The sequence below is a fragment of the Cyclopterus lumpus genome, chromosome 9, assembly GCF_009769545.1.
Source record: "Cyclopterus lumpus isolate fCycLum1 chromosome 9, fCycLum1.pri, whole genome shotgun sequence".
NCBI lineage: Eukaryota > Metazoa > Chordata > Actinopteri > Perciformes > Cyclopteridae > Cyclopterus > Cyclopterus lumpus.
The window spans coordinates 18,078,250-18,090,091 of record NC_046974.1 but is presented as its reverse complement, the minus strand read 5'-3'; the positions used below and the strand labels follow the sequence as shown (position 1 = coordinate 18,090,091).

The window sequence follows — 11,842 nt, the reverse complement described above, 5'->3', positions numbered from 1 at the left end:
GTAGCCAATTTCTCCAGAGGCTATCGCATCACATCCCTGCATCAGTTAGAGCTCTGCTTCTGTTGCCGCTGAGACATGGCAAACAACTTACAATAATAATGAACATATTGATGGTGATCAGAAAGACAGAGCTAGAGTTATTCTGGTGGCTGTACATCTAAATAAAAAAAGCTTAATGGCATAAAAAAAAACTACAAGAAAATGCAACGTTATGAACTTTTATTTAAAGCATTGTAGAAAAAAAACATGACTATAGAACTTGTGAGGAACATGGCACCTAATGGCCATTGGGTCTCTTCTCGGACTGCAGCCACTGAGCTCTTACGTAACTTCGTCAGCCTGCTAAGCGCTGGTCTCCTGCAGCATCAGCACTCGTGAAGATGTCATTCAGCAGGTGTTTTCATCCCGGGCCTCCTCGGCTTTGTTCCGTCGTAGCGGCAGCTCTCCAGCCACAGCAGCTGTTACAGCAGAGGGAAAGTGGACACCGCTCAGACCGAGTAGACGACAGATGTCCTGTAAACTCGCGTGCAGCGCCGAAGGATCACAAAGGCGTCGTACGTCGTCCGACGTATTCGACAGCCGAAGGAGAAAGGCTGCCCGGGTAAACAGGCCGCACAGGGTGCCGTGGAAACGGGGGTCCACAAGGAGCGCCAGCCAGGCCGTGGTCAATGTCTCAGCTGATGAGAAGAAATATTTGCATTGGTAACACAGACAATTTTTAATATATCACATTTCCATCAAACCGCTTCTTGTATTCATGCTAATGTGGTACCTGGCTGGAGCTCTGTGCAGACTGCAAGGCTGTCTCGAACCTGTGCAGCGCTCTCCTCGGCCCATGCGCTCAGCCTCTGGGCCACAGCAGAGGATTCAGAGGACTTTTCAGCCATGTGCAGCAGGTAAGGCAGCACATGTGCAGACATCACAGAGGGCTCTGCAAACACGTTGGCCACATCCTGCTCGTACAGACTGGAGCGCCTGAATAAATTGAGAGAGCAATAGAAACAGTTCAGCAACAAGGCGGCTGTTTGTTCAAGTGTATTAATTCAATGAGGTAACAAACCCTGTTTCTGAAGCCTCTCTCAGCACACATCTGAGGTCAGCCTGGGGAAGGTGACACAGCAGCACCTCAAGTGTGCCAGGAGTATCCCAGCATTCCTCCAGCAGCAGGTCCAGTAGGAGCGGCAAAGCCTGGTTAACCTGCATCAGGTAGACGCTCCGTTGGCTTCCTCCTTTTCTCACATGGTGCAGCGTGGAAGTAAAACGGGCCGCTTTCATCCTCACCTGCTGGCTTTGGTCCTGCAGCAAGTAAAGACCGGTGTTGATCGACCTAAACCAAGAAGGTTCAAGGTTAAGGTTTTTTTTAATTTATGTTCATCGAAGAGGATCATTTGATTGACAACACTATATGGACTTTATTCACACCTGCTCATGATGGCCGGCAGAGAGCTGTGGCTCTGTAGAGGAACTCCAGCCACACACAGAGAGTCAGCGCACGCCATCCTGAGCACTTCAGGCGCGTCTGGGCATCTGTGGCATTCCAAGATGCTACACCAGCGCTGGAACACGGATATCTTGAGACTGATTGACACAAAAATAAGAAGGAAGTCAGAGCTGCAGGTACAAATCTTCCAGTACAGTATGTGACTCTATACTGCAGTACAAAAGACAATGAAACATGTAAAAACCTGGAGCCTGAAGCCTGGGAAAGCAGCAAACTAGCAGCATACAGAGCCTGGGATAGAAACTCTGGCCCTCCTCGCTGGTCCTCCAAGTGCCCAAGCAACAACTCCAGACACTCAAGTAGAACTGGCTCCTCCATTGGGGCCGACTGAGGCAAAGTAGAATCGCCTACGGCCATCACTGCAACCAGGGCTGCGAGGAAGGTCCTGCGGTACTCCCCACTGACGCTCAACAATGCCTCCCTCAGGTTTGACTGGAGATGAAGAGGATTAATAGAGTCCTGTTAATCTACTTGTCAAATGATCAATGTGCTGGTACATGCCAGGTATAGCCAGACTGGCTCGACGTCCTACAAGAGATGTCAAATATGACATTATATCACACTAATGGAAATGAACTATTTCAGTCATTTCCTCAACAAAAACACTGACAACTTTACATTCAACATTAGTATAGTTCTTATCACACGTATCTCAAAGAGAGTCAATTAAACACAGGATAGACATGGGAAGGCACACCTGGGTGCTCGAGATAAAGTAACATGATGCAGAGTTTATCTAAATCACCTACATGAACAGCAAATAATAAAAGCGTATAGACACACCCTTTCCTAAATTCAAAGAGCAAACAATATGTCCTGCCAGATTTAATGGCATTGCATTTAAGCTTCCCCAATGTCCTCACATTGTGCTGCTCTTGTTACACTGAAAGCTGTTGGACTGGTTTTTAAAACGGTTGTTTTCTTCATCACGTCTCACCTGCAGCACCCTCTGGATCACCTCTTTCAAGCCGGTCTGCTGGGAACCCCGCCCCTCCACCACCCACGTAACCAACGAGAGCCTCAGATCAGGGCTTGATGCCGAGAAGTTGTCCCACATTTGACATGCACACTTTAGATCTACACATAGAAACTGGATGGCTTGTTGATGGAAGGATGGCAACCCAACCTGCGGAGGTGACAGAGATAAAGGCTAAGAAAAAAATATCTGCTGGGGCCTCAGCTGGTTAAAAGCCCCTGTAAGCATATTGGGGATCATCAATGCACCACTTTCTGCCAAAGTTGGAACTGTTTTGTACGAAACCTCCAAAAAGGTCACAATGAGATTTTTTTTTAATCCCACACAGGGAAATTTGTTTGGTCCTGTACATGAAGACTCATTAAAGTCCTCTGTAAAAACAACATACAACACAAGACCACAACACATTCATAAAACACATTTGATCACATCTTTAAGACCATTTGTCCCACCCCTCCACCACTGTGATGAAAATGTTTCAAGTCTTGGCGACAATAAAGAAACGGTAAACATGTCACACTGTTCATCATCATCATCATCATGTCGATGTGGTTTGATCACATTTGTTCGACAACATAAGGTAACAACATTTAATTGAAATGTTGCTAAATGCTGATTGGTGTCAGAATGTGTGTCACTCACCTGAAGCTCCCGTTGAGGTGTTTGGAGGTCATGCCTGAGTGTGTATCTGAGCTTTGACAGGTAGGTCTCACAGCAGAGTCTCCTGACTGAGTCTGCCACGCCGAGGTAGGCCGCTCTCACTAGGGGGCAGCGTTGAGCTTCAGTCACCAGCCACATCGAGGCGTCCACTCGGCTCAGCACCTGGCACAGGTCAGCTGAAGGGTCACTGGGTGCAGAAACACAGCAGGATTTCAAAGACGGCGTCAGTGTATAACTGGCCTTTTAAAAGCCTGACAGTGTGGGATGAAACAAACCGCTCTTTTATCTCACCTGACTGTGCAGAGGGCTCTCTCCAGAGTCGCTTTGATCTGCAGCAGCTGTCCGTGGAGCCGGTTGTGGCAGCAGCGCTCCTGTGGACTGGGCAGCTGAGCCGTCAGTTTGATGAGGATGGCCATGTAGTCTGAGGGGGGTGTCATGGCAACCAAAGCCTTCGAGGCCATCACTCTCACACTGTAAATAGGACTGGCAGACAGCTGGAGCAAAGGAGGCAGGAAGTCTGACAAAGTTCTGGGAGAGAAGACATTCACAGAGTCATAAATGTACACTAGCTTAAAGTATATAATGCTGACCTATTGAAGGAATGTTTCAGCAGTTTGGGAAATTCACTTGGTTGCATTAAATGACAAAATCTGCTTACTAATTAAAACATTAAACAGTATTTCTTTGCTGTTTGTTTGTCGTTTAATCGATACAAAAGTAGTGTAGTGTAAAAATGGACAATTCACCATTTTACTGGGGTCACATTGCTGGACCATTTCTTGGCTGCGAACGATTAACAATTTTGTTTTGACGAACAAACGAGATGGGTGCGTTAATATAATGGGATGGATTTTGTTACTTTTGGACAGAACCAGGCTACTTGTTTCCAGTCTTTATTCTAGGCTAAGTTAACCAGCTGTTGGTTCCAGCTACAGATTTATTGAAGAGGGAAATGTATCTTAGCACCCATGGCAAGAAAGCAAATGACAGATATATTTCCAAAAATGTCAACTAGCAACTAGTGGTCCTCAATTACACCATTAAAAGGTAAAAATAATCAGTTAATTTGAGAACAGCTTTCTTTTTTGCTTCCCCACGCGAGCAACTTATTACATTACATGTCATTTTAGCTGAACCTTTTATCCAAATCGACTTACAACCATGTTACACTCATACACTGTAGACACAGCTACAGGGAACAATTCAGGGTTAAGTGTCTTGCTCAAGGACACATCGACTAGGGCGGGGATTGAACCACCAACCCCCTGATTGAAAGACGGAGCTACTAACCACTGACCCAATACATTGGTGTAACATTTGGTTGGAATAAAAACATACATCATCTCGGCACAGATAAAAAAAAAACACTGCTAAGTAGTAAACCTGACTAAACTGTCAAGTGAGAAGCAAACGGTTCCCACTTTGATGAGTCTTGGACGCCCGGCTGAAGTTGGGCTAACAGAGTGAGGACAGGGAAGAGCGAGGGTTGGAGGTGAAGCTTGGCCTCATTGGGTGGACCCTGGAGGTCTCGAGCTGCCCCTCTCAGCTCGCCCAGGAGGAAGGGCTGAAGCGCAGAGTAGTGGAAGAAGAAGGCGAGGGGGGACATGCCGTGCTGCGTGGAGCCCCCCTCCTCAGTGCTGGGCCGCTGGCCGAGCATTCGCGAGCACAGAGAACCTGGAAACAGATCGGATTTACTGTAGTCCGAGCTGAACAAAACAGTGGATTAATGAACTATTTAGATAATTGATCAATTGTTTCAACCCTAAAAAAAACCAACTAAAATTCAAGTATTTGCAAGATAGTAAACTGATTATCTAAATAAATAAAAACGGATTATTTGGATTTTGGAAATTACGATGAGCAGCTTACATTATGTTTTGCCATTTTATAGGATGAACGATTGACCAATTTATGGAGAAAATAATGGACAGATGAATCGATAAGCCCCAGCCCGAATGCAATCCTGTATAATATGAATATGAACTGAAAGTAATTGTGTCTGACTGTAAAGTTGCAGAGCAGCGTTCCTCATGGCCCAGAAGGGAGAACTGAGCAGAGTGAGTGACAGGATGGCTACAGCAGGAGCGAACTGAAGGACAGCTACTCCCAGACCAGAACCTCGGACCAGGGCCTGCAGAGTGTGAACCGCACACACCTGTAAGGGAAAGCAGAAATGTGTGACCACATCCGTCTTTGTGGGTTTAAAGACCAGTAGCCTCATTCTCATTGCTGTGTCCACAAACCTGTGGCAGGTCCAGCGTTTGGTCCCAGTTCTCAGGCAGAGGGCTTTTGGCTGTCTCCAGTAAGGTTTGCATACTGTGGGATAACAGTGGTCTGGCTTTACTGGCCTCCTCTGCCGACACAACACACAGGATGAGCATAGGCAGCCCCGCAGCCCGCCGGGTCACCGAGGTAGAGCGAGGGGATCGCACGACCTGCAAGCCCTATAGAGAAACAGGAGAGGAAATTGATCTATAAGCCAGTAATCCAGGATCTCCATTTATTAAGGAGAAATGCATTCAAGAATGTATGGCCACTCACTTGTTTCAGCATGCGGGCTGGTATGTCACTAAGCTCTGGATCATTGCTGCTCAACAGAGAGGCACAGAACTTGGTGAAGCCTGGACAGCATCCCTCTACCGCCCCCTGGGGAAGAGAAATGTGTCGTTCAGAAAGGAACATGAGAGTTGAGGTGATTCTCACTCAACGTGTCGAAGTGGATTTTTAAAAAACGTACCCAGTGACGACATTTGAGAAGAATATTCTTGAACACTTTTGATGCTCTCGTCAGATCCTCTTTTGTTAGAAGGCACTTGCTGGGTTTGGATTCAGTGAGAATTTTCTCCACCAGAGAACCTAAAAGGTTTCCTACTTCCTGATGAGAAAACGTGAAAGCAAGTCATTTTGAGAAAACATGCAGCAAATATGCTAAGCTGAAAAGTTAAGTGCCATCTCAAGTGTTGGGGTATCCAATTAGGCACTTCAAAATGGTGCATCTGGTTCCGTTCTACCTTGAGGGAGACCCAGCAGCAGGTGAGAACAAGACTGTGCTCCTCAGATTGCAGGACACACTCCTCCCCATCCCCTTGGCCTCCTCCACACTCTTGGGCTATAAGAGAGCTGATGGCGTTTCCCATATCATAAAGAGATGGGGGGGCATCTAAGAGAGGAGAGAGCGATGTACTGTGTGATAAATCTGAAATGGAGTGTACTTTCTCCCCAAAACTACTCTTTATTACGCAGATTGCCCCATTACCCTTTTCAGTGGCACACGCATCCCGGTCTCCATACAGCACACCCAGCAGCAGCAGAGACAAGTTCTCCAGCAGGACCAGCACCTCAATGGTCAGACTGTGGTCAAGTGTGTCATAGACACTGCTGGGTGCCTCAAGCAAACACCTCTGGAGGGCACTTAGAACACCTGGAACATAATGCGATTTAATTTAAAAGAACTGAGCCACTTTTCAGGGGCTGAAGCTCATTTGTGGCAGAGTTGCAGATCTAAACACTCACCATGTATTGGCTTGGTTCTGGCAGCAAGCATCATGTCAGCCGTGGCTGTCAGATAATGCTCCTCCAACTCCTTCACCAGGAATTGGACCATGCAGGAGGCCTTGGGGTCACTCCCACAGCTAACAGCAATGTTACCGTTCAACCTGCAGCCCTCAGGCTGGTCTTGTGATCTACAAGTGGAACAACTGATTAACCCTCGCATCTAAAGCGGCCATAATTCTGTATGAAGCTACTGTATGTATCGGCAAAGCTTACTTCTGAAGGAGGACCTTCATCATCAGTGCTCCCATCTGAGCCTCCTGCACCCGAGGACTGCACAGAAGCTGTCTGGTTCGCACGAGAAGCACTGCAGTGACATCATCTGGAAAACTGTGTGGGAAAAACCTCAATAATAACCCAGCTGAGAGCTCCCGAATCTGTAAAAGAAAAAGAAAAGAAAACTTTATCCATATTCAAAAAAATATTCTTCAACTTCATACTTCTTTGATTTGAACATTAAAAAAAACAAAACTATACCTCATTTGTAGAATCTTCTAAACAGCTGATGAGGATCAGCTGTTTTGTCCTGCAGACAAAATCCCACCGTCCTCTTTGTCTGGCGCAGTCAATAAGAGACCCCATATTCACTGCGGAAATGATTTCACAGAGCCCAATTAAATTTCAAGCCCAAAAAATATAAAACAATATAAAGTTAACATTTCACAGGAATTATGCATACTAGCACCATATAGAAGTGTAAAGAAAAAATAGCTTTCTTGACCCTTTTCCAATCAGTGGTTTTCCAGCTTACCTGGAGGTTGTCCCTTCCTTTTGTCTGGGCTCCAGGTGTCCGTGCAGGTCTCCAGCACTGCGGAGAGCAACAGCAACGCAGTCTTCTTACTCTGAAAACTGTGTCCGGGTGCCAGATAGCCATATGGAAGTTGACCCAACCATTCAACAAAACCTACATGGTATACAAAAAGATTTTGATGAACAGAAAATAGACAAAAAAATGAAAAGGTTTCCTGAAACAAAGACAAACGATGCAACAAAGGCAGATCAAATTAGGCTGCATGCAAAGTGGCCTCATCTGTTAACCGTCTCCTAATATGAGCCTGTAATTTGAGTTAGCATTAGGAAGGACTATAGAAATGTACACCTCTAGCTGAAACATTCAGCATCAACATAGGAAGTTTAAAAGAAACCACAAATACAGCATGATACACCTATACCCGTCTGTACAGTAAAGCAGTTTGTTTCTGTGAATATAAAACAGCAGCGGTCAGGTATCTCACCTATTCCCTGCTCCAGTATGTCCTGTGCCCTCTTTGAGTGGGTGGCTTCTCCTTTCTTTTTGCCTTTCTGTCCTCTGACATGTGCCAAGCAACCGTCTCTAATACGAACCAGAAACCGCTTCACTCCAGCCTGAAAATGTTGGCGAAAAGGTGAAGACTCACAGTTTAGGTTCTGAGGAATAAACACTCTCATTATGGACATCTCCTCTGCGGTTGGAGTGTCTTTGGTCTTTGGGCTGCAGCAGAGGAGGTGTAGAGCAGCGAGGCGGACTTTGTCATCTGCAGATCCGAGAGCTAGCTGGAGGGTTTCAAGGGTCGAGCTGCCCTGCACAGCCCAGGCAGAGCCTCCAGTCTCGGCTCGATAGGAGCTCACGATGCAGGCCCATGCGTGGAGGTGGCCGGGGGCGAATGGGTCCAGAGAGGCCAGCAGAGAATCCACCGCAGAGGGGAAGACTTGAAAGGTGTAGGGCAATAAGTGTGTAGAGCTGTTGTTCTGTAGAAGAGCCACATCAGACATCAGCGCCTCATGAAGGACGGACCGCCAGCGTCTCGCCCACTGATTGGCCAGATCCAGCTCAGTGTGTGAGGCGTCGCACAGCTCTTGCCGCTGCTGCTGGATCAGACATTTGTAAAGCTCTGATGCCCACGGTGACAGGTGATTGGTCGACCAGCACTTCAGGAGATGATTGGGGAGTTCAACATATTGATCCAGCACCTGTTGGATGAAATAAATGTTTAGACGCCATAAGCACAACATTATTAACAGGGTAATAACCCGTAATCCTCACCATGTCAGTTCCCATATATGGCAGCAGGGCACAAAGGCGATGATATTTGGCTTTGGCTTCCCACGGTAGTTTGATTATTCGCTCAAGTAGAGTGAAATAAAGAGTCTTCTTTGTGTCACAAAACTGCTCACAGTCCATCGTATAGACGTCCAGCAGGAGACAAAAAGCACTGCGCACAAACTCTGACACGCCTTCCACCTGTCGACGCAGAGCAAGACAGACGTCAATGAAGGATGCTGGCAGTAATACGTCTCTACGGTCAGAGTATGGCTGTTACCGTGGCACATTTCTTATTGATAGGAATGCACTCACAGCGATATAGAACTTCTTTTGCATTGTTTAGAAACTTCTTAGCGCACTATACTATATCCTGCATTATCTAGTGGTCTGTTGGGTTTACAAAGTCAGGTATTGCTCATTTACTTACTTTGTTTTCAGTTTTTTATTTTCTATTTGCAACGATAGAATGTTGTTAATTTGACTCACTGGGCTTTCTGAGTTGGTCCAGATGATGTGAAGGAGCTGCTGCTGCAGGCTGCTGTTGTCGGGCAGAAGGCGCACACCCGTCATCTTCAAGATGTCCGCCAGACATTCTTTAACCCTCTTCAGCCACTGTGTTAATGCTGCAACAACGGGTCATATTTGAACAGGTGATCCTGCTATTTAAGCACACGAATAAAGAACGTGGACATTACTCACCTTCAAACGAGTAGTGACAATCCAGCTTCTCCTCACACAAAGCATAGACCAGAGGAAACAAACCGTTCAGCAGGAAGCACGTCTGAAAAGAGGGAAATGATGGGTTTGCTCATGAAAGCAAGCACAACCCGAAAGTAAAACATGTTTATGACCTGAGCTTTTACTAGATGTACTTGTGTGGCATCCGCATGTGAACTGAGCAGGATGCTACGTCGACAGCAGGTCAGGAGGCCCCTGCTCACAGCCAGCCTGTCCAATCCATCCTTCCCTGTCGGACAGCACTGTACCTGGAGAGCACCAACAGTCAGCAGCCAGGGCTCTGAGAAAGAACAGAAATTAAGTCTATTCTGACAGCCAATCAAACTCAGTTGCAGTGGATATAGCTTTTTGTGTTTTTCTGGATGTAGTTAAACAGAGGAAGAAATGGGACACAAAGACTACGTCTATGTTCATCTTACTCACAGGTGCACATATCTGGGTCCAATTCCAAAATTGTCTTTGCTCTCGCTATTCGTTCAGCATTGTGGGTGGTTACCTACCGAAGCGAGAGACCTGAAGCAGACTCCAGGCCGCAGCTTCTGCAGCTCTGCTCTCTGTTGCAGTGTTGATCAGCATGGCCACAGCAGTGCCCGCCAAAAGACAAGTTTCCCGGTTGCTGCACTGCAAGACAGGACACACGGACTGTTAAGACGAAGCAAAGGTCAAAACTGAAAATGTTTCTCATCCTTTGAATAAGTGACGCTGTGAATCGATAAGAAACCTGTCCAAGTATAATGTCCATAAGAGCCTGGAGGATGTTCTGCACTGTCGGGTCGCTGTGCTCCTTTGTCCACACTAGAGGAGCCACTTCACTGGGCAACAGCTGGAATATTTGCAAACACAACTGCAGAGATCACAGTACTCAGGTCAGTAACAAAGATCGCACAGCGAGTCTGTGATGAATGCGATGGACTGATTCATGCAGCACACTGCTCTTCATGTACCTTGACAGCAATGTAACACTGCGGCCCATCTCTCAGGGATTCTTGTTGCAAAACCACCAGGAAGAACTCTGACACTTTCTTCAGCAACGACAGGAAAGACTCTCGCCACACCTCACGACCAACAGTGCTGTCTTCCAGGAACATACAGGCTAAAAAGAGGTTTTTTTTTGTTTTTTTTAAGAAGGATAAAAATACATTGATGAAAACTTAACTATACCATGTCAACTTTAGCCTGCACCAACCTCTCTGCAGATCCTCAAAAGACAATACCTGAAAGAAGATGAGGTAAAAGTTGTTGACAGTACCTTTATGCAAATACATGACAAACACAAGTCAGGTGAGAGCTCTGTACCTGGTCAGTATGAACTATGGAGTGTAAACAGTGATGGGTTTCTCTAAAAACCAATTGGTGGGCCACCTTTGACACATGCTGCAGCATCTGTGAAGCAAATATGAAGTTACAATGAGACTCGTTGTTCCGAATGCTGCACTGTGAACAGACATACGGTGGTGCTGACCAGGTCCACTTTACGACAGGCTGTGGAGATGTTGACCATCTGCAGCTGCATGGAGATGAGGAGTCTGACGAGGAGCAGGAGATGACTCTCCTCTAAAACATGAAGCTGAGCCTCTGAAATGAGCCTCAGCAGCTGGACAGCCTCCTCTAAACAGCGCTCCTTACATCTTTTCCCAATACTCCTGTTTATGCAAGCGTAATCAGTCAGTCATCACATGAAAAACGTGATCAAACATGCTGAGGTTATAGGTACCAACCTGGAGGATTCGGACAGTTTATCAAGAAAGAGCCTGAGTGTTTGGCTGACATTTCCAGGTGCTTGATCCTCGGTGATCACACAGTTTTGCAGACTTGTCAGCAGGTCTTTAAACGACATACTTGTTTTATTACCTCCACTGTACAGTCCTAAGACAGCTCGCTGGCACTTTAGTCACGTGATAAAACTCTTCTTCTACTATTCTAAGACCAGTAGTCATCGTAGAATCACTGCAAGATGCTGCCACCTAGAGGCAGACTGGTAGTTTAGAAGAAATATGTATATTCAGCGTTATATATTTTGGCAGATGGTATTCACTTTTTTTCAGTAGTTGAATCAGATCCTAAAAACATTTTAAGGCAATCACTTTTTGTTATGAGGCCTTTACTTTACAGGCACTGCCTCTGGTGTTACGACTCCCCCCGCATATCATAAACTAATTGTAATTGTTGATATAACACTATCATGTAAAGTTGTCAAAATATAATCGAAGAAATGACTCCAACATGACGACAGGACCAGTAACCTGTTTTCTTGTGTGCACAGTGTTTTAAACTTTAAAGGATATGCTTTTCATATATATTTATATGCACCTACTACTCCAGCCCAGATGAGGTCGCTGCGGTGCAGTTACATAGGCGTTTGTTCCTCCGGTTTCCCCAGAAGAAGAGCCGT

General features: G+C 46.1%; 1 protein-coding gene across 4 annotated transcripts; it reads right to left on the bottom strand.

Annotated features, from left to right (window-relative positions):
- Window positions 1-243: 243 nt before the first annotated feature.
- Window positions 244-11,348, bottom strand: si:ch211-225b11.4 (thyroid adenoma-associated protein homolog). Of its 4 annotated transcripts, XM_034542204.1 has the most exons (32): window positions 11,169-11,348; window positions 10,913-11,093; window positions 10,747-10,833; window positions 10,637-10,664; window positions 10,395-10,543; window positions 10,172-10,294; window positions 9,951-10,071; window positions 9,585-9,730; window positions 9,412-9,493; window positions 9,199-9,335; window positions 8,713-8,910; window positions 7,925-8,639; window positions 7,441-7,593; window positions 7,167-7,276; window positions 6,906-7,066; window positions 6,651-6,820; window positions 6,394-6,558; window positions 6,149-6,297; window positions 5,875-6,012; window positions 5,679-5,783; window positions 5,381-5,581; window positions 5,142-5,292; window positions 4,559-4,811; window positions 3,429-3,665; window positions 3,120-3,324; window positions 2,439-2,627; window positions 1,686-1,933; window positions 1,423-1,578; window positions 1,282-1,327; window positions 1,061-1,197; window positions 773-975; window positions 244-677 (listed from the first exon to the last, which is right to left on the bottom strand). In XM_034542204.1, the coding sequence occupies exons 1-32, from the start codon at window positions 11,285-11,287 to the stop codon at window positions 388-390; spliced, it is 5,553 nt and encodes a 1,850-aa protein (XP_034398095.1). In that variant the 5' UTR covers window positions 11,288-11,348; the 3' UTR covers window positions 244-387. The 4 variants fall into 4 exon arrangements, with proteins under 4 accessions (XP_034398095.1, XP_034398094.1, XP_034398096.1 ...); XM_034542203.1 differs by having other exon boundaries at window positions 1,061-1,327; XM_034542205.1 differs by lacking the exons at window positions 10,637-10,664; window positions 10,913-11,093; window positions 11,169-11,348 and having other exon boundaries at window positions 1,061-1,327; window positions 10,747-10,828.
- Window positions 11,349-11,842: the final 494 nt, after the last annotated feature.